Here is a 19192-nt window from a genome sequence, read left to right as displayed (position 1 = left end):
ACTCCCCTCTGCGTCAGAAGGTCGTCGGTTCAAGCCGCACTCCAGAGACTTGAGCACAAAATCTAGGTTGACGCTCCTGGTGCAGTACTGAGGGAGCGCCGCACTGTCGGAGGGGCAGTACTGAGGGAGCGCCGCACTGTCGGAGGGGCAGTACTGAGGGAGCGCCGCACAGTCGGAGGGGCAGTACTGAGGGAGCGCCGCACTGTCGGAGGGGCATTACTGAGGGAGTGCCGCACTGTCGGAGGGGCAGTACTGAGGGAGAGCCGCACTGTCGGAGGGGCAGTACTGAGGGAGCGCCGCACTGTCGGAGGGGCAGTACTGAGGGAGCGCCGCACTGTCGGAGGGGCAGTACTGAGGGAGCGCCGCACTGTCGGAGGGGCATTACTGAGGGAGTGCCGCACTGTCGGAGGGGCAGTACTGAGGGAGAGCCGCATTGTCGGAGGGGCAGTACTGAGGGAGCGCCGCACTGTCGGAGGGGCAGTACTGAGGGAGCACCGCACTGTCGGTGGGGCAGTACTGAGGGAGCACAGCACTGTCGGAGGGGCAGTACTGAGGGAGCGCCGCACTGTCGGAGGGGCAGTACTGAGGGAGCGCCGCACTGTCGGAGGGGCAGTACTGAGGGAGCGCCGCACTGTCGGAGGGGCAGTACTGAGGGAGCGCCGCACTGTCGGAGGGGCAGTACTGAGGGAGCGCTGCACTGTCGGAGGGGCAGTACTGATGGAGCGCCGCACTGTCGGAGGGGCAGTACTGAGGGAACGCCTCACTGTCGGAGGGGCAGTATTGAGGGAGCACCGCACTGTCGGAGAGGCAGTACTGAGGGAGCGCTGCACTGTCAGAGAGGCAGTACTGAGGGAGTGCTGACTGTCGGAGGGGCAGTAACGAGGGAGCGTTGCACTGTCGGTGGGCAGTACTGAGGGAGCGCCACACTGTCAGAGGGGCAGTACTGAGGGAGCATCGCACTGTCGGAGAGGCAGTACTGAGGGAACGCCGCACTGTCGGAGGGGCGGTACGGAGGGAGCGCCGCACTGTCGGAGGGGCAGTACTGAGGGAGTGCTGCACTGTCGGAGGGGCAGTACTGAGAGAGCGCCGCACTGTCGGAGGGGCAGTACTGAGGAAATGCTGCACTGTCGGAGGTGCAGTCCTGAGGGAGCGCTGCACTGTCGGAGGGGCAGTACTGAAGGAGTGCTGCATTGTTGGAGGGGAAGTACTGAGGAAGAGCTGCACTGTCGGAGGGGCAGTACTGAGGGAGTGCCGCACTGTCGGAGGGGCAGTACTGAGGGAATACCGCACTGTCGGAGGGGCAGTACTGAGGGAGTGCTGCACTGTCGGTGGGGCAGTAACGAGGGAGCGTTGCACTGTCGGAGTGCAGCACTGAGCGAGCGCCGCACTGTCAGAGGGGCAGTACTGAGGGAGCGCCGCACTGTCGGAGAGGCACTACTGAGGGAACGCCGCACTGTCGGAGGGGCGGTACTGAGGGAGCGCTGCACTGTCGGAGGGGCAGTACTGAGGGAGTGCTGCACTGTCGGAGAGGCAGTAACGAGGGAGCGTTGCACTGTCGGAGGGGCAGTACTGACGGTGCGCCGCACTGTCAGAGGGGCAGTACTGATGGAGCGCCGCACTGTCGGAGGGGCAGTACTGAGGGAGCGCCGCACTGTCGGAGGGGCAGTACTGAGGGAGCGCCGCACTGTCGGAGGGGCAGTACTGAGGGAATGCCACACTGTCGGAGGGGCAGTATTGAGGGAGCGCCGCACTGTCGGAGGGGCAGTACTGAGGGAGCGCCGCACTGTCGGAGGGGCAGTACTGAGGGAGCACCGCACTGTCGGAGGGGCAGTACTGAGGGAGCACCGCACTGTCGGAGGGGCAGTACTGAGGGAGCACCGCACTGTCGGAGAGGCAGTACTGAGGGAGCGCCGCACTGTCGGAGGGGCAGGACTGAGGGAGCGCCGCACTGTCGGAGGGGCAGAACTGAGGGAGCACCGCACTGTCGGAGGGGCAGTACTGAGGGAGCGCCGCACTGTCGGAGGGGCAGTACTGAGGGAATGCCGCACTGTCGGAGGGGGAGTACTGAGGGAGTGCTGCACTGTCGGCGGGGCAGTAACGAGGGAGCGTTGCACTGTTGGAGGGCAGTACTGAGGGAGCGCCGCACTGTCAGAGGGGCAGTACTGAGGGAGCGCTGCACTGTCGGAGAGGCAGTACTGAGGGAACGCCGCACTGTCGGAGGGGCGGTACTGAGGGAGCACCGCCCTGTCGGAGGGGCAGTACTGAGGGAGTGCTGCACTGTCGGAGAGGCAGTAACGAGGGAGCGTTGCACTGTCAGAGGGGCAGTACTGAGGGTGCGCCGCACTGTCGGAGGGGCAGTACTGAGGGAACGACGCACTGTCGGAGGGGCGGTACTGAGGGAGCGCCGCACAGTCGGAGGGGCAGTACTGAGGGAGTGCTGCACTGTCGGAGGGGCAGTACTGAGACAGCGCCGCACTGTCGGAGGGGCAGTACTGAGGAAATGCTGCACTGTCGGAGGGGTAGTCCTGAGGGAGCGCTGCACTGTCGGAGGGGCAGTACTGAGGGAGTGCTGCATTGTTGGAGGGGAAGTACTGAGGGAGAGCCGCACTGTCGGAGGGGCAGTACTGAGGGTGCGCCGCACTGTCAGAGGGGCAGTACTGATGGAGCGCCGCACTGTCGGAGGGGCAGAACTGAGGGAGCACCGCACTGTCGGAGGGGCAGTACTGAGGGAGCGCCGCACTGTCGGAGGGGCAGTACTGAGGGAGCACCGCACTGTCGGAGAGGCAGTACTGAGGGAGCGCCACACTGTCGGAGGGGCAGAACTGAGGGAGCACCGCACTGTCGGCGGGGCAGTAACGAGGGAGCGTTGCACTGTTGGAGGGCAGTACTGAGGGAGCGCCGCACTGTCAGAGGGGCAGTACTGAGGGAGCGCTGCACTGTCGGAGAGGCAGTACTGAGGGAACGCCGCACTGTCGGAGGGGCGGTACTGAGGGAGCACCGCCCTGTCGGAGGGGCAGTACTGAGGGAGTGCTGCACTGTCGGAGAGGCAGTAACGAGGGAGCGTTGCACTGTCAGAGGGGCAGTACTGAGGGTGCGCCGCACTGTCGGAGGGGCAGTACTGAGGGAACGACGCACTGTCGGAGGGGCGGTACTGAGGGAGCGCCGCACAGTCGGAGGGGCAGTACTGAGGGAGTGCTGCACTGTCGGAGGGGCAGTACTGAGACAGCGCCGCACTGTCGGAGGGGCAGTACTGAGGAAATGCTGCACTGTCGGAGGGGTAGTCCTGAGGGAGCGCTGCACTGTCGGAGGGGCAGTACTGAGGGAGTGCTGCATTGTTGGAGGGGAAGTACTGAGGGAGAGCCGCACTGTCGGAGGGGCAGTACTGAGGGTGCGCCGCACTGTCAGAGGGGCAGTACTGATGGAGCGCCGCACTGTCGGAGGGGCAGTACTGAGGGAGCGCCACACTGTCGCAGGGGCAGTACTGAGGGAATGCCACACTGTCGGAGGGGCAGTATTGAGGGAGCGCCGCACTGTCGGAGGGGCAGTACTGAGGAAGTGCCGCACTGTCGGAGGGGCAGTACTGAGGGAGCGCCGCACTGTCGGAGGGGCAGTACTGAGGGAGCGCCGCACTGTCGGAGGGGCAGTACTGAGGGAGCGCCGCACTGTCGGAGGGGCAGTACTGAGGGAGCGCCGCACTGTCGGAGGGGCAGGACGGAGGGAGCACCGCACTGTCAGAGGGGCAGTACTGAGGGAGCGCCGCACTGTCGGAGGGGCGGTACTGAGGGAGCGCCGCACTGTCGGAGGGGCGGTACTGAGGGAGCGCCGCACTGTCGGAGGGGCGGTACTGAGGGAGCGCCGCACTGTCGGAGGGGCAGTACTGAGGGAGCGCCGCACTGTCGGAGGGGCAGTACTGAGGGAGCACCGCACTGTCGGAGAGGCAGTACTGAGGGAGCGCCGCACTGTCGGAGGGGCAGGACTGAGGGAGCGCCGCACTGTCGGAGGGGCAGAACTGAGGGAGCACCGCACTGTCGGAGGGGCAGTCCTGAGGGAGCGCCGCACTGTCGGAGGGGCAGTAACGAGGGAGCGTTGCACTGTCAGAGGGGCAGTACTGAGGGAGTGCTGCACTGTCAGAGGGCAGTACTGAGGGAGTATCGCACTGTTGGAGGGGCAGTACTGAGGGAGTGCCGCACTGTTGGAGGGGCAGTACTGAGGGAGTATCGCACTGTCAGAGGGGCAGTACTGATGGAGTATCGCACTGTCGGAGGGGCAGTACTGAGGGAGCGCTGCACTGTCAGAGGGGCAGTACTGATGGAGTATCGCACTGTTGGAGGGGCAGTACTGAGGGAGCGCCGCACTGTTGGAGGGGCAGTACTGAGGGAGTGCCGCACTGTCGGAGGGGCAGTACTGAGGGAGCGCCGCACTGTCGGAGGGGCAGTACTGAGGGAGCGCCGCACTGTCGGAGGGGCAGTACTGAGGGAGCGCCGCACTGTCGGAGGGGCAGTACTGAGGGAGTATCGCACTGTTGGAGGGGCAGTACTGAGGGAGCGCCGCACTGTTGGAGGGGCAGTACTGAGGGAGTGCCGCACTGTCGGAGGGGCAGTACTGAGGGAGCGCCGCACTGTCGGAGGGGCAGTACTGAGGGAGCGCCACACTGTCGGAGGGGCAGTACTGAGGGAGCGCCGCACTGTCGGAGGGGCAGTACTGAGGGAGCGCCGCACTGTCGGAGGGGCAGGACTGAGGGAGCGCCGCACTGTCGGAGGGGCAGAACTGAGGGAGCACCGCACTGTCGGAGGGGCAGTACTGAGGGAGCGCCGCACTGTCGGAGGGGCAGTACTGAGGGAATGCCGCACTGTCGGAGGGGGAGTACTGAGGGAGTGCTGCACTGTCGGCGGGGCAGTAACGAGGGAGCGTTGCACTGTTGGAGGGCAGTACTGAGGGAGCGCCGCACTGTCAGAGGGGCAGTACTGAGGGAGCGCTGCACTGTCGGAGAGGCAGTACTGAGGGAACGCCGCACTGTCGGAGGGGCGGTACTGAGGGAGCACCGCCCTGTCGGAGGGGCAGTACTGAGGGAGTGCTGCACTGTCGGAGAGGCAGTAACGAGGGAGCGTTGCACTGTCAGAGGGGCAGTACTGAGGGTGCGCCGCACTGTCGGAGGGGCAGTACTGAGGGAACGACGCACTGTCGGAGGGGCGGTACTGAGGGAGCGCCGCACAGTCGGAGGGGCAGTACTGAGGGAGTGCTGCACTGTCGGAGGGGCAGTACTGAGACAGCGCCGCACTGTCGGAGGGGCAGTACTGAGGAAATGCTGCACTGTCGGAGGGGTAGTCCTGAGGGAGCGCTGCACTGTCGGAGGGGCAGTACTGAGGGAGTGCTGCATTGTTGGAGGGGAAGTACTGAGGGAGAGCCGCACTGTCGGAAGGGCAGTACTGAGGGTGCGCCGCACTGTCAGAGGGGCAGTACTGATGGAGCGCCGCACTGTCGGAGGGGCAGTACTGAGGGAGCGCCACACTGTCGCAGGGGCAGTACTGAGGGAATGCCACACTGTCGGAGGGGCAGTATTGAGGGAGCGCCGCACTGTCGGAGGGGCAGTACTGAGGAAGTGCCGCACTGTCGGAGGGGCAGTACTGAGGGAGCGCCGCACTGTCGGAGGGGCAGTACTGAGGGAGCACCGCACTGTCGGAGGGGCAGTACTGAGGGAGCGCCGCACTGTCGGAGGGGCAGTACTGAGGGAGCGCCGCACTGTCGGAGGGGCAGGACGGAGGGAGCACCGCACTGTCAGAGGGGCAGTACTGAGGGAGCGCCGCACTGTCGGAGGGGCAGTACTGAGGGAGCGCCGCACTGTCGGAGGGGCGGTACTGAGGGAGCGCCGCACTGTCGGAGGGGCGGTACTGAGGGAGCGCCGCACTGTCGGAGGGGCAGTACTGAGGGAGCGCCGCACTGTCGGAGGGGCAGTACTGAGGGAGCACCGCACTGTCGGAGAGGCAGTACTGAGGGAGCGCCGCACTGTCGGAGGGGCAGTAACGAGGGAGCGTTGCACTGTCAGAGGGGCAGTACTGAGGGAGTGCTGCACTGTCAGAGGGGCAGTACTGAGGGAACGCCACACTGTCGGAGGGGCAGGATTGAGGGAGCACCGCACTGTCGGAGAGGCAGTACTGAGGGAGTGCTGCACTGTCGGAAGGGCAGTAACGAGGGAGCGTTGCACTGTCGGAGGGCAGTACTGAGGGAGCGCCGCACTGTCAGAGGGGCAGTACTGAGGGAGCGCTGCACTGTCGGAGAGGCAGTACTGAGGGAGTGCTGACTGTCGGAGGGGCAGTAACGAGGAAGCGTTGCACTGTCGGAGGGCAGTACTGAGGGAGCGCCGCACTGTCGGAGAGGCAGTACTGAGGGAACGCCGCACTGTCGGAGGGGCGGTACTGAGGGAGCGCCGCACTGTCGGAGGGGCAGTACTGAGGGAGTGCTGCACTGTCGGAGGGGCAGTACTGAGAGAGCGCCGCACTGTCGGAGGGGCAGTACATAGGAAATGCTGCACTGTCGGAGGTGCAGTCCTGAGGTGCGCTGCACTGTCGGAGGGGCAGTACTGAAGGAGTGCTGCATTGTTGGAGGGGAAGTACTGAGGAAGAGCCGCACTGTCGGAGGGGCAGTACTGAGCGAGTGCCGCACTGTCGGAGGGGCAGTACTGAGGGAATACCGCACTGTCGGAGGGGCAGTACTGAGGGAGCGCCGCACTGTCGGAGGGGCAGTACTGAGGAAGTGCCGCACTGTCGGAGGGGCAGAACGGAGGGAGCACCGCACTGTCAGAGGGGCAGTACTGAGGGAGCGCCGCACTGTCGGAGGGGCAGTACTGAGGGAGCGCCGCACTGTCGGAGGGGCGGTACTGAGGGAGCGCCGCACTGTCGGAGGGGCAGTACTGAGGGAGCGCCACACTGTCGGAGGGGCAGTACTGAGGGAGAACCGCACTGTCGGAGGGGCAGTACTGAGGGAGCACCGCACTGTCGGAGAGGCAGTACTGAGGGAGCGCCGCACTGTCGGAGGGGCAGGACTGAGGGAGCGCCGCACTGTCGGAGGGGCAGAACTGAGGGAGCACCGCACTGTCGGAGGGGCAGTACTGAGGGAGCGCCGCACTGTCGGAGGGGCAGTACTGAGGGAATGCCGCACTGTCGGAGGGGGAGTACTGAGGGAGTGCTGCACTGTCGGCGGGGCAGTAACGAGGGAGCGTTGCACTGTTGGAGGGCAGTACTGAGGGAGCGCCGCACTGTCAGAGGGGCAGTACTGAGGGAGCGCTGCACTGTCGGAGAGGCAGTACTGAGGGAACGCCGCACTGTCGGAGGGGCGGTACTGAGGGAGCACCGCCCTGTCGGAGGGGCAGTACTGAGGGAGTGCTGCACTGTCGGAGAGGCAGTAACGAGGGAGCGTTGCACTGTCAGAGGGGCAGTACTGAGGGTGCGCCGCACTGTCGGAGGGGCAGTACTGAGGGAACGACGCACTGTCGGAGGGGCGGTACTGAGGGAGCGCCGCACAGTCGGAGGGGCAGTACTGAGGGAGTGCTGCACTGTCGGAGGGGCAGTACTGAGACAGCGCCGCACTGTCGGAGGGGCAGTACTGAGGAAATGCTGCACTGTCGGAGGGGTAGTCCTGAGGGAGCGCTGCACTGTCGGAGGGGCAGTACTGAGGGAGTGCTGCATTGTTGGAGGGGCAGTACTGAGGGTGCGCCGCACTGTCAGAGGGGCAGTACTGATGGAGCGCCGCACTGTCGGAGGGGCAGTACTGAGGGAGCGCCACACTGTCGCAGGGGCAGTACTGAGGGAATGCCACACTGTCGGAGGGGCAGTATTGAGGGAGCGCCGCACTGTCGGAGGGGCAGTACTGAGGAAGTGCCGCACTGTCGGAGGGGCAGTACTGAGGGAGCGCCGCACTGTCGGAGGGGCAGTACTGAGGGAGCACCGCACTGTCGGAGGGGCAGTACTGAGGGAGCGCCGCACTGTCGGAGGGGCAGTACTGAGGGAGCGCCGCACTGTCGGAGGGGCAGGACGGAGAGAGCACCGCACTGTCAGAGGGGCAGTACTGAGGGAGCGCCGCACTGTCGGAGGGGCAGTACTGAGGGAGCGCCGCACTGTCGGAGGGGCGGTACTGAGGGAGCGCCGCACTGTCGGAGGGGCGGTACTGAGGGAGCGCCGCACTGTCGGAGGGGCAGTACTGAGGGAGCGCCGCACTGTCGGGGGGGCAGTACTGAGGGAGGACCGCACTGTCGGAGAGGCAGTACTGAGGGAGCGCCGCACTGTCGGAGGGGCAGGACTGAGGGAGCGCCGCACTGTCGGAGGGGCAGAACTGAGGGAGCACCGCACTGTCGGAGGGGCAGTCCTGAGGGAGCGCCGCACTGTCGGAGGGGCAGTAACGAGGGAGCGTTGCACTGTCAGAGGGGCAGTACTGAGGGAGTGCTGCACTGTCAGAGGGCAGTACTGAGGGAGTATCGCACTGTTGGAGGGGCTGTACTGAGGGAGTGCCGCACTGTTGGAGGGGCAGTACTGAGGGAGTATCGCACTGTCAGAGGGGCAGTACTGATGGAGTATCGCACTGTCGGAGGGGCAGTACTGAGGGAGCGCTGCACTGTCAGAGGGGCAGTACTGATGGAGTATCGCACTGTTGGAGGGGCAGTACTGAGGGAGCGCCGCACTGTTGGAGGGGCAGTACTGAGGGAGTGCCGCACTGTCGGAGGGGCAGTACTGAGGGAGCGCCGCACTGTCGGAGGGGCAGTACTGAGGGAGCGCCGCACTGTCGGAGGGGCAGTACTGAGGGAGCGCCGCACTGTCGGAGGGGCAGTACTGAGGGAGCGCCGCACTGTCGGAGGGGCAGTACTGAGGGAGTATCGCACTGTTGGAGGGGCAGTACTGAGGGAGCGCCGCACTGTTGGAGGGGCAGTACTGAGGGAGTGCCGCACTGTCGGAGGGGCAGTACTGAGGGAGCGCCGCACTGTCGGAGGGGCAGTACTGAGGGAGCGCCGCACTGTCGGAGGGGCAGTACTGAGGGAGCGCCGCACTGTCGGAGGGGCAGTACTGAGGGAGCGCCGCACTGTCGGAGGGGTAGTACTGAGGGAGCGCCGCACTGTCGGAGGGGCAGTACTGAGGGAGCGCTGCACTGTCAGAGGGGCAGTACTGATGGAGTATCGCACTGTTGGAGGGGCAGTACTGAGGGAGCGCCGCACTGTTGGAGGGGCAGTACTGAGGGAGTGCTGCACTGTCGGAGAGGCAGTAACGAGGGAGCGTTGCACTGTCGGAGGGGCAGTACTGACGGTGCGCCGCACTGTCAGAGGGGCAGTACTGATGGAGCGCCGCACTGTCGGAGGGGCAGTACTGAGGGAGCGCCGCACTGTCGGAGGGGCAGTACTGAGGGAGCGCCGCACTGTCGGAGGGGCAGTACTGAGGGAATGCCACACTGTCGGAGGGGCAGTATTGAGGGAGCGCCGCACTGTCGGAGGGGCAGTACTGAGGGAGCGCCGCACTGTCGGAGGGGCAGTACTGAGGGAGCACCGCACTGTCGGAGGGGCAGTACTGAGGGAGCGCCGCACTGTCGGAGGGGCAGTACTGAGGGAGCGCCGCACTGTCGGAGGGGCAGGACGGAGGGAGCACCGCACTGTCAGAGGGGCAGTACTGAGGGAGCGCCGCACTGTCGGAGGGGCAGTACTGAGGGAGCGCCGCACTGTCGGAGGGGCGGTACTGAGGGAGCGCCGCACTGTCGGAGGGGCGGTACTGAGGGAGCGCCGCACTGTCGGAGGGGCAGTACTGAGGGAGCGCCGCACTGTCGGAGGGGCAGTACTGAGGGAGCACCGCACTGTCGGAGAGGCAGTACTGAGGGAGCGCCGCACTGTCGGAGGGGCAGGACTGAGGGAGCGCCGCACTGTCGGAGGGGCAGAACTGAGGGAGCACCGCACTGTCGGAGGGGCAGTCCTGAGGGAGCGCCGCACTGTCGGAGGGGCAGTAACGAGGGAGCGTTGCACTGTCAGAGGGGCAGTACTGAGGGAGTGCTGCACTGTCAGAGGGGCAGTACTGAGGGAACGCCACACTGTCGGAGGGGCAGGATTGAGGGAGCACCGCACTGTCGGAGAGGCAGTACTGAGGGAGTGCTGCACTGTCGGAAGGGCAGTAACGAGGGAGCGTTGCACTGTCGGAGGGCAGTACTGAGGGAGCGCCGCACTGTCAGAGGGGCAGTACTGAGGGAGCGCTGCACTGTCGGAGAGGCAGTACTGAGGGAGTGCTGACTGTCGGAGGGGCAGTAACGAGGAAGCGTTGCACTGTCGGAGGGCAGTACTGAGGGAGCGCCGCACTGTCGGAGAGGCAGTACTGAGGGAACGCCGCACTGTCGGAGGGGCGGTACTGAGGGAGCGCCGCACTGTCGGAGGGGCAGTACTGAGGGAGTGCTGCACTGTCGGAGGGGCAGTACTGAGAGAGCGCCGCACTGTCGGAGGGGCAGTACATAGGAAATGCTGCACTGTCGGAGGTGCAGTCCTGAGGTGCGCTGCACTGTCGGAGGGGCAGTACTGAAGGAGTGCTGCATTGTTGGAGGGGAAGTACTGAGGAAGAGCCGCACTGTCGGAGGGGCAGTACTGAGCGAGTGCCGCACTGTCGGAGGGGCAGTACTGAGGGAATACCGCACTGTCGGAGGGGCAGTACTGAGGGAGCGCCGCACTGTCGGAGGGGCAGTACTGAGGAAGTGCCGCACTGTCGGAGGGGCAGAACGGAGGGAGCACCGCACTGTCAGAGGGGCAGTACTGAGGGAGCGCCGCACTGTCGGAGGGGCAGTACTGAGGGAGCGCCGCACTGTCGGAGGGGCGGTACTGAGGGAGCGCCGCACTGTCGGAGGGGCAGTACTGAGGGAGCGCCACACTGTCGGAGGGGCAGTACTGAGGGAGAACCGCACTGTCGGAGGGGCAGTACTGAGGGAGCACCGCACTGTCGGAGAGGCAGTACTGAGGGAGCGCCGCACTGTCGGAGGGGCAGGACTGAGGGAGCGCCGCACTGTCGGAGGGGCAGGACTGAGGGAGCGCCGCACTGTCGGAGGGGCAGAACTGAGGGAGCACCGCACTGTCGGAGGGGCAGTACTGATGGAGTATCGCACTGTCGGAGGGGCAGTACTGAGGGAGCGCTGCACTGTCAGAGGGGCAGTACTGATGGAGTATCGCACTGTTGGAGGGGCAGTACTGAGGGAGCGCCGCACTGTTGGAGGGGCAGTACTGAGGGAGTGCCGCACTGTCGGAGGGGCAGTACTGAGGGAGCGCCGCACTGTCGGAGGGGCAGTACTGAGGGAGCGCCGCACTGTCGGAGGGGCAGTACTGAGGGAGCGCCGCACTGTCGGAGGGGCAGTACTGAGGGAGCGCCGCACTGTCGGAGGGGCAGTACTGAGGGAGTATCGCACTGTTGGAGGGGCAGTACTGAGGGAGCGCCGCACTGTCGGAGGGGCAGTACTGAGGGAGCGCCGCACTGTCGGAGGGGCAGTACTGAGGGAGCGCCGCACTGTCGGAGGGGCAGTACTGAGGGAGCGCCGCACTGTCGGAGGGGCAGTACTGAGGGAGCGCCGCACTGTCGGAGGGGTAGTACTGAGGGAGCGCCGCACTGTCGGAGGGGCAGTACTGAGGGAGCGCTGCACTGTCAGAGGGGCAGTACTGATGGAGTATCGCACTGTCGGAGGGGCAGTACTGAGGGAGCGCTGCACTGTCAGAGGGGCAGTACCGAGGGAGCGCCGCACTGTTGGAGGGGCAGTACTGAGGGAGTGCCGCACTGTCGGAGGGGCAGTACTGAGGGAGCGCCGCACTGTCGGAGGGGCAGTACTGAGGGAGCGCCGCACTGTCGGAGGGGCAGTACTGAGGGAGCGCCGCACTGTCGGAGGGGCAGTACTGAGGGAGCGCCGCACTGTCGGAGGGGCAGTACTGAGGGAGCGCCGCACTGTCGGAGGGGCAGTACTGAGGGAGCGCCGCACTGTCGGAGAGGCAGTACTGAGGGAGCGCCGCACTGTCGGAGGGGTAGTACTGATGGAGCGCCGCACTGTCGGAGGGGCAGTACTGAGGGAGCGCCGCACTGTCGGAGGGGTAGTACTGATGGAGTATCGCACTGTCGGAGGGGCAGTACTGAGGGAGCGCCGCACTGTCGGAGGGGCAGTACTGAGGGAGCGCCGCACTGTCGGAGGGGCAGTACTGAGGGAGCGCCGCACTGTCGGAGGGGCAGTACTGAGGGAGCGCCGCACCGTCGGAGGGGTAGTACTGAGGGAGCGCCGCACTGTCGCAGGGGCGGTACTGAGGGAGCGCCGCACTGTCGGAGGGGCAGTACTGAGGGAGCGCCGCACTGTCGGAGGGGCAGTACTGAGGCGGGGCCGCACTGTCGGAGGGGCAGTACTGAGGGAGCGCCGCACTGTCGGAGGGGCAGTACTGAGGGAGAGCCGCACTGTCGGAGGGGCAGTACTGAGGGAGCGCCGCACTGTCGGAGGGGCAGTACTGAGGGAGCGCCGCACTGTCGGAGGGGCAGTACTGAGGGAGAGCCGCACTGTCGGAGGGGCAGTACTGAGGGAGCGCCGCACTGTCGGAGGGGCAGTACTGAGGGAGCGCCGCACTGTCGGAGGGGCAGTACTGAGGGCGCGCCGCACTGTCTAGAGGTGCCGTCTTTCTGACGTGACGTTAAGCCAATGCCCCATCTACCCGCTTAGGTGGACGTAAAGGATCCCACGGCTACTATACGAAGAAGAAGTGTTCTCTCTGGTCTCCTTGCCAATATTTATCGCTGCACCAGCATTAACCTGGTCATTATCACCTTGCTGTTTGTGGGAGCTTGCTGTGTGTAAATTGGCTGCCGCGTTGCCTAGATTACAACAGTGACTGCTGAAAGTACTTAATTGGCTGTAAAGTGCTTTGCGACGTCCTGAGGTGGTGAAAGGCGCTGGAGAAATGCAAGTCCTTTCTTCATGCCCTGTTGCTCTAGTGTTGGAGCATTTTGGAGCTGGTCTCACCGCCATCCTCTGAACTGAGGGGCGGGTGGGGACGAAAGTAGGAATCTCCATACTCACAGACACGCAGGCAATCGGGCTCACTCACCTTCAGCTTCTTCTGGTACACCAGCTGATTGTTTTGAATGGAAAACCATCGTCTGTGAGGACAGAGCAGAGCCGTGATGAGAACACAGCAGGATTGGGACACAGCCGAGCAAACAGTGAAGACTCGGAAGACACAAACCCGGAGATCACCTCGGCCAAAACTATCAACAAGCCAACTCGTTCATAGTGCAGGAACGGCAAGACCACATCTCTCACCATATTGCCCACTGATTGCAGCAACAGCAACATCTCCCTATCTATTTCTACCTCCCCAATAGACACAGAACCAGTTATGCTAAACCTGTATCACACCTGGAGTGCTGCGTACAGTTCTGGTCGCCATGTTGTAAAGGGCATGTCGAGGCGCTAGAGTGGGTGCAGAGAGGATTTACAGGGATGATACTGGAGATGCGAGGGTGAACCTATCAGGAGGGGATGGACGAGCTGGGTCTCTTTCCTCTTGAGGGGAGAGGGCTGAGGAGTGGCCTGATGCAGGTCTTTGATAGAGTAGATACAGAGAGAGTATTTCCACTTGTGGGGAAGAGCATAACTAGAGGCCATCAATATAAGACAGTCACCAACAAATCAAATAGGGAATTCAGGAGAAACTTGATTACCCAGAGGGTGGTGAGAATGTGGAACTTGCTACCACAGGGAGTGGTTGAGGCGAATAGCGGAGATGTATTTAAGGCCAAGCTAGACAAGTATATGAGGGAGAGGGGAATAGAGGGTTTTGCTGATAGATTTAGATGAAGAAAGACGGGAGAAGTCTCGAGTGGAGCATAAATGCCGGCATGGACTGGTTGGGCCGAATGGCCTGTTTCTGTGCCATATATCCTATCTAATCCTGTGTAAACCATGGAATCACACAATTATTGCACAGACGGAGGCCATTTGGAGGTGCTTATTCTACCCATTCCACTGCCCTTTCTCCATATGCTTTTATATTCTTCATTTTCAAATTCTTATCCAAATCCCAGTCAAATTACATCAGTCTTTGCCTCAATAGCTCTTTGTGGTAAATCATTTCCTGTTCTAATAATCATCAGTGTGAAAACCTTTCCTCTAAATTCCCCCTTCCAGTGATGCCCGTCCGCCTGTGCCCCTTGTTACTGACCCTCAGTCTGCGCCCCTTGTTACTGACCCTCAGTCTGCGCCCCTTGTTACTGACCCTCAGTCTGTGCCCCTGTTACTGACCCTCAGTCTGTGCCCCTTGTTACTGACCCTCAGTCTGTGCCCCTTGTTACTGACCCTCAGTCTGTGCCCCTTGTTACTGACCCTCAGTCTGTGCCCCTTGTTACTGACCCTCAGTCTGTGCCCCTTGTTACTGACCCTCAGTCTGTGTCCCTTGTTACTGACCCTCAGTCTGTGTCCCTTGTTACTGACCCTCAGTCTGTGCTCCTTGTTACTGACACTCAGTCTGTGCCCCCTGTTACTGACCCTCAGTCTGTGCCCCTTGTTACTGACCCTCAGTCTGTGTCCCTTGTTACTGACCCTCAGTCTGTGTCCCTTGTTACTGACCCTCAGTCTGTGCCCCTTGTTACTGACACTCAGTCTGTGCCCCCTGTTACTCACCCTCAGTCTGTGCCCCTTGTTACTGACCCTCAGTCTGTGCCCTTGTTACTGACCCTCAGTCTGTGCCTATTGTTACTGACCCTCAGTCTGTGCCCCTTCTTACTGACCCTCAGTCTGTGCCCCCTGTTACTGACCCTCAGTCTGTGCCCCTTGTTACTGACCCTCAATCTGTGCCTATTGTTACTGACCCTCAGTCTGTGTCCCTTGTTACTGACCCTCAGTCTGTGTCCCTTGTTACTGACCCTCAGTCTGTGTCCCTTGTTACTGACCCTCAGTCTGTGCCCCTTGTTACTGACACTCAGTCTGTGCCCCCTGTTACTCACCCTCAGTCTGTGCCCCTTGTTACTGACCCTCAGTCTGTGCCCTTGTTACTGACCCTCAGTCTGTGCCTATTGTTACTGACCCTCAGTCTGTGCCCCCTGTTACTGACCCTCAGTCTGTGCCCCTTGTTACTGACCCTCAATCTGTGCCTATTGTTACTGACCCTCAGTCTGTGCCCCTTGTTACTGACCCTCAGTCTGTGCCCCCTGTTACTGACCCAGTCTGTGCCCCGTTACTGACCCTCAGTCTGTGCCCCTTGTTACTGACCCTCAGTCTGTGCCCCCTGTTACTGACCCTCAGTCTGTGCCCCTTGTTACTGACCCTCAGTCTGTGCCTATTGTTACTGACCCTCAGTCTGTGTCCCTTGTTACTGACCCTCAGTCTGTGCCCCCTGTTACTGACCCAGTCTGTGTCTCCTGTTACTGACCCTCAGTCTGTGCCCCCTGTTACTGACCCTCCCAGTACATGCAGCAGCAACCTGACCTACCTTCCCAGCACAGCTGGCACACACCCTATGGGAGAAAGAGGGGCGGAGGGTTTTGAGGGGAGGAGGGATGAGGGGCGGAGGGATGTGAGGGGCGGAGGGCTGTGAGGGACGGAGGGATGCGAGGGACGGAGGGATGCGAGGGACGGAGGGATGTGAGGGACGGAGGGATGCGAGGGACGGAGGGATGCGAGGGACGGAGGGGTGTGAGGGGCGGAGGGGTGTGAGGGACGGAGGGATGCGAGGGACGGAGGGATGCGAGGGGCGGAGGGATGCGAGGGGCGGAGGGATGCGAGGGGAGGAGGGGTGTGAGGGACGGAGGGATGTGAGGGACGGAGGGATGTGAGGGGCGGAGGGATGTGAGGGACGGAGGGATGTGAGGGACGGAGGGATGTGAGGGGCGGAGGGCTGTGAGGGGCGGGGGGATGTGAGGGGCGGGGGGATGTGAGGGACGGAGGGATGTGAGGGGCGGAGGGATGTGAGGGATGTGGAGGGATGTGGGGGCGGAGGGATGTGAGGGGCGGAGGGATGTGAGGGGCGGAGGGCTGTGAGGGGCAGGGGGATGTGAGGGGCGGAGGGATGTGAGGGGCAGAGGGCTGTGAGGGGCGGGGGGCTGTGAGGGGCGGAGGTTTGTGAGGGCCGGAGGGATGTGAGGGCCGGAGGGATGTGAGGGGCGGAGGGATGTGAGGGGCGGAGGGATGTGAGGGGTGGAGGGCTGTGAGGGACGGAGGTTTGTGAGGGACGGCGGGCTGTGAGGGGCGGAGGGCTGTGAGGCGCGTAGGGATGTGAGCGGCTCCATAGTTTTGAAGTCCTAACTGGAATGAGTTAGAGCAGGAGACGGTGCGATGAATCCCAATTTGAACACAGTGAGGATGCGTGTAGGAGGACGAGAGTGTAGGATGGGAGACTGGGAGCTTCGGAGGAACTACAACATCGAATTTACAGCACAAACAGGCAATTCGGCCCAGCTGGACCACCCCACTGTATCTGCTCCACACGAGCCTCCTCCCACCCCTCTTCCTCTCACTCTGTCAGCATAACCCACTATTCCTTTCTCCCTCGTGTTTATCCAGCTTGCCCTTAAATGCATCTATACTGTTCGCCTCAGCCACTCCCTGTGGTAGCGAGTTCCACATTCTCACCGCTCTCTGGGTGAAGGAGTTTCTCCTGAATTCCCGATTGGATTTATTAGTGACTATCTTATATTGATGGCCCCTAGTTTTGGACTCCGCCACAAGTGGAAGCGTCTAACCCTAACCCTAACCCTATCCAACCCCTGCATATTTTTAACGACCTCTATTAGGTCTTCCCACTCAGCCTTCTCTCTTCTGGAGAAAACAGCCCCAGAGAGCAAAGTTCAGAGGGACACTGACCAGAGTATTATGGATAAAATAGACAAGAAAGGTTGCGATGCAGAGAGATGTTGCAGGTGTTCGAGGGAACAGAGAAGCATTTCCTTGAATCCTGTCCAGGGTGAGTGAGAGAGGGGCCTCCCCAGTGATGGGAGCAGGATTGGAGTCATGGTGGGGCTTGGACTTTACAGTAGACAGTTGAAACACCTTAATACATACTTTAAACTACAAGTGGAGGATATTTACAGCACCTGTTCCAGGTTTTGAAGGCGTTGCTGGCTCGTTTATACAAATAACCTTCCATCACCACACCGTTGGGGGCCTCTGTGTTAAACTCCACCACTGAATCATCGTAAAACACGTCCTGTGGGAGGCAGGAATCTTTAATTAAACCGGCAACACTTCAACCGGAACAAATAGGCATCCCACCCCCTCTGACTCATAGGAAGAGGAGGAGGCCAGTCAGCCCCTCGAGCCTGTTCCCGCCATTCAATTCGGTCACTGATCCGTATCTCAACTCCATCTACCCGCCTCGGATCCGTAACCCTTAATACCCTTACCCAACAAAAAATTCAATCAACCTCAGTTTTGAAATTTTCAATTGAACCCCCCCCCGGCCTCAACAGCCTTTTGGGGGAGATAGTTCCAGATTTCCACTCCCCTTTCTGTGAAGAAGTGCTTCCCGACATCGCCCCTGAACGGCCTGGCTCTAATTTTAAGGTTACCCCCCCCTTGTTCTGGACTCTCCTAATTCTACAATTGTTAGTCAGGATGGCGATGAGGATGCTAATTTTGGGACAGTAACGGAACCAAGGGATATGGGGATCGGGCGGGAAAGTGGAGATGAGGTGGAAGATCAGCCATGATCTTATTGAATGGCGGAGCAGGCTCGAGGGGCCGAATGGCCGACTCCTGCTCCTAATTCGTATGTTCTTATTCTCCAGCCGAGGCCTAACCAGTGATTTATAAAGGTTTCGCATTACTATCATGCTTTTGTACTCTACGCCTCTGCTTCTAAAGCCAAGAATTCCTTGTTTTTTTTTTCTAAACAGCCATATCAATTTGTCCTGCCACTGTCAAAGATTAGTGTACGTATACCCCCAGGACTCTCTGTTCCTGCACCCACTGTAAAATTGCACTATTTCGTTTAGATTGGCGCTCCCCATTCTTCCTACCAAAGATGTATCACTTCACACTTCTCTGCTTAAAATTTCATCTGCTGCTTTGTTTCCTTCCAGCTCCGTTAACATGACCGATGGATTTCGCAGTAGGAATGTCCATATATGTCAGCGATATGGAGGAGGAATAGGAAGAGGCGGTGCTCTGTCCAACAGTCCCCTCACACTGGTATCTATGGGCTTTAGCAGAGAATTGGTGCGTGTGGAGGCTCCGACTCTCAAGGTAAGTCAACCTTGGTATCATATTTGATCACGAATTGAGCTTCCTACTTCATATCCGTTCTATCACTAAGATTGCCCATTTCCACCATCCTAACATCACCCGTCTCCACCCTTACCTCAACTTATCTGCTGCCGAAACCCTCATCCATGCCTTTATCACCTCTAGACTGGAATGGGCCTTTGGCGTAGCGGTAGCATCCCCGCCGCTGGGCCAGAAGGCGTAGGGTTTCGAACCCAACTCCAGACAGTCCCGGCAAGTGGAGTCGGAGCTCCGGCTCTAAATTCTGGGTTGACATCCAGCGGGATACTTGTGTCCATGGGTGTGGGTGGCCCTCCCCCCTCGTATGGGTTGTGGGAGCCCGTAAAACCCTCCCGCCATAGGACTAACCACCCTAATGGCTGGTACGAAGATGGTTACGGTCACGGAAGGAGCGTTAATCGCGGCCAGAAATCTTTCCACCACGTCATACAGTTCCCCAAAGGGAACAGTGTGAAGACACGTACGACGACGACGACCTCTAGACTTGACTATTCCAATGCACTCCTGCCTGGCCTTCCTAGTTCTATCCTCCATAATCTTGAGGTTATCCAAAACTCTGCTACCCTTATACTAATTCACACCAAGTCCTGCTCACCCATCACCCTTGTGCTCGCTGACCTACATTGGCTCACGGTCCAGCAACGCCTCGACTTTAAAATTCTCATCATTGTTTTCAAATCCCTCCCTGGCCTCATCCCCCTCCCTATCTCAGCAATCTCCTCCAGCCCTATAATCTCCCTAGACCTCTGCACTCCGCCTATTCTGGCCTTTTGAACATTCCCGATTATAATCGCTCCACCATCGGCGGCCGTGCCTTCAGCTGCCTGGGCCCTAAGCGCTGGAATTCCCTCCCTAAACCTCTCCACCCCTCTACCTCTCACCTCCTTTAAGACGCTCCTTAAAACCGACCTCTTTGACCAAACTTTTGGTCACCTGCCCTAAACTCTCC

The 19192-nt window shown here is 61.4% G+C and overlaps 2 protein-coding genes across 2 annotated transcripts in view; one reads left to right on the top strand and one right to left on the bottom strand.

The window, feature by feature from the left end:
• LOC147091074 (uncharacterized) overlaps positions 1 to 18202 on the top strand; it is a 163675-nt gene extending 145473 nt beyond the window's left edge. Inside the window, exon 3 of the mRNA XM_085977159.1 lies at positions 18042 to 18202. The gene's annotated coding sequence lies outside the window, so the exon portion shown is untranslated. The remainder of the gene's footprint in view (positions 1 to 18041) is intronic.
• The window catches only part of LOC147091073 (arf-GAP with coiled-coil, ANK repeat and PH domain-containing protein 2-like), a 204535-nt gene that overhangs the window by 39180 nt on the left and 146163 nt on the right, over positions 1 to 19192 (bottom strand). Inside the window, 2 exon segments of the mRNA XM_085977535.1 lie at positions 13073 to 13124; positions 17055 to 17167. Of these exon segments, the coding sequence (XP_085833661.1) occupies positions 13073 to 13124; positions 17055 to 17167 (165 nt within the window).

This window comes from Somniosus microcephalus, unplaced genomic scaffold (assembly GCF_052327205.1).
Source record: "Somniosus microcephalus isolate GS21.2 unplaced genomic scaffold, FLI_Smic_1.0 unresolved_chr4, whole genome shotgun sequence".
NCBI lineage: Eukaryota > Metazoa > Chordata > Chondrichthyes > Squaliformes > Somniosidae > Somniosus > Somniosus microcephalus.
This window is presented reverse-complemented; position numbering and strand designations above follow the sequence as displayed.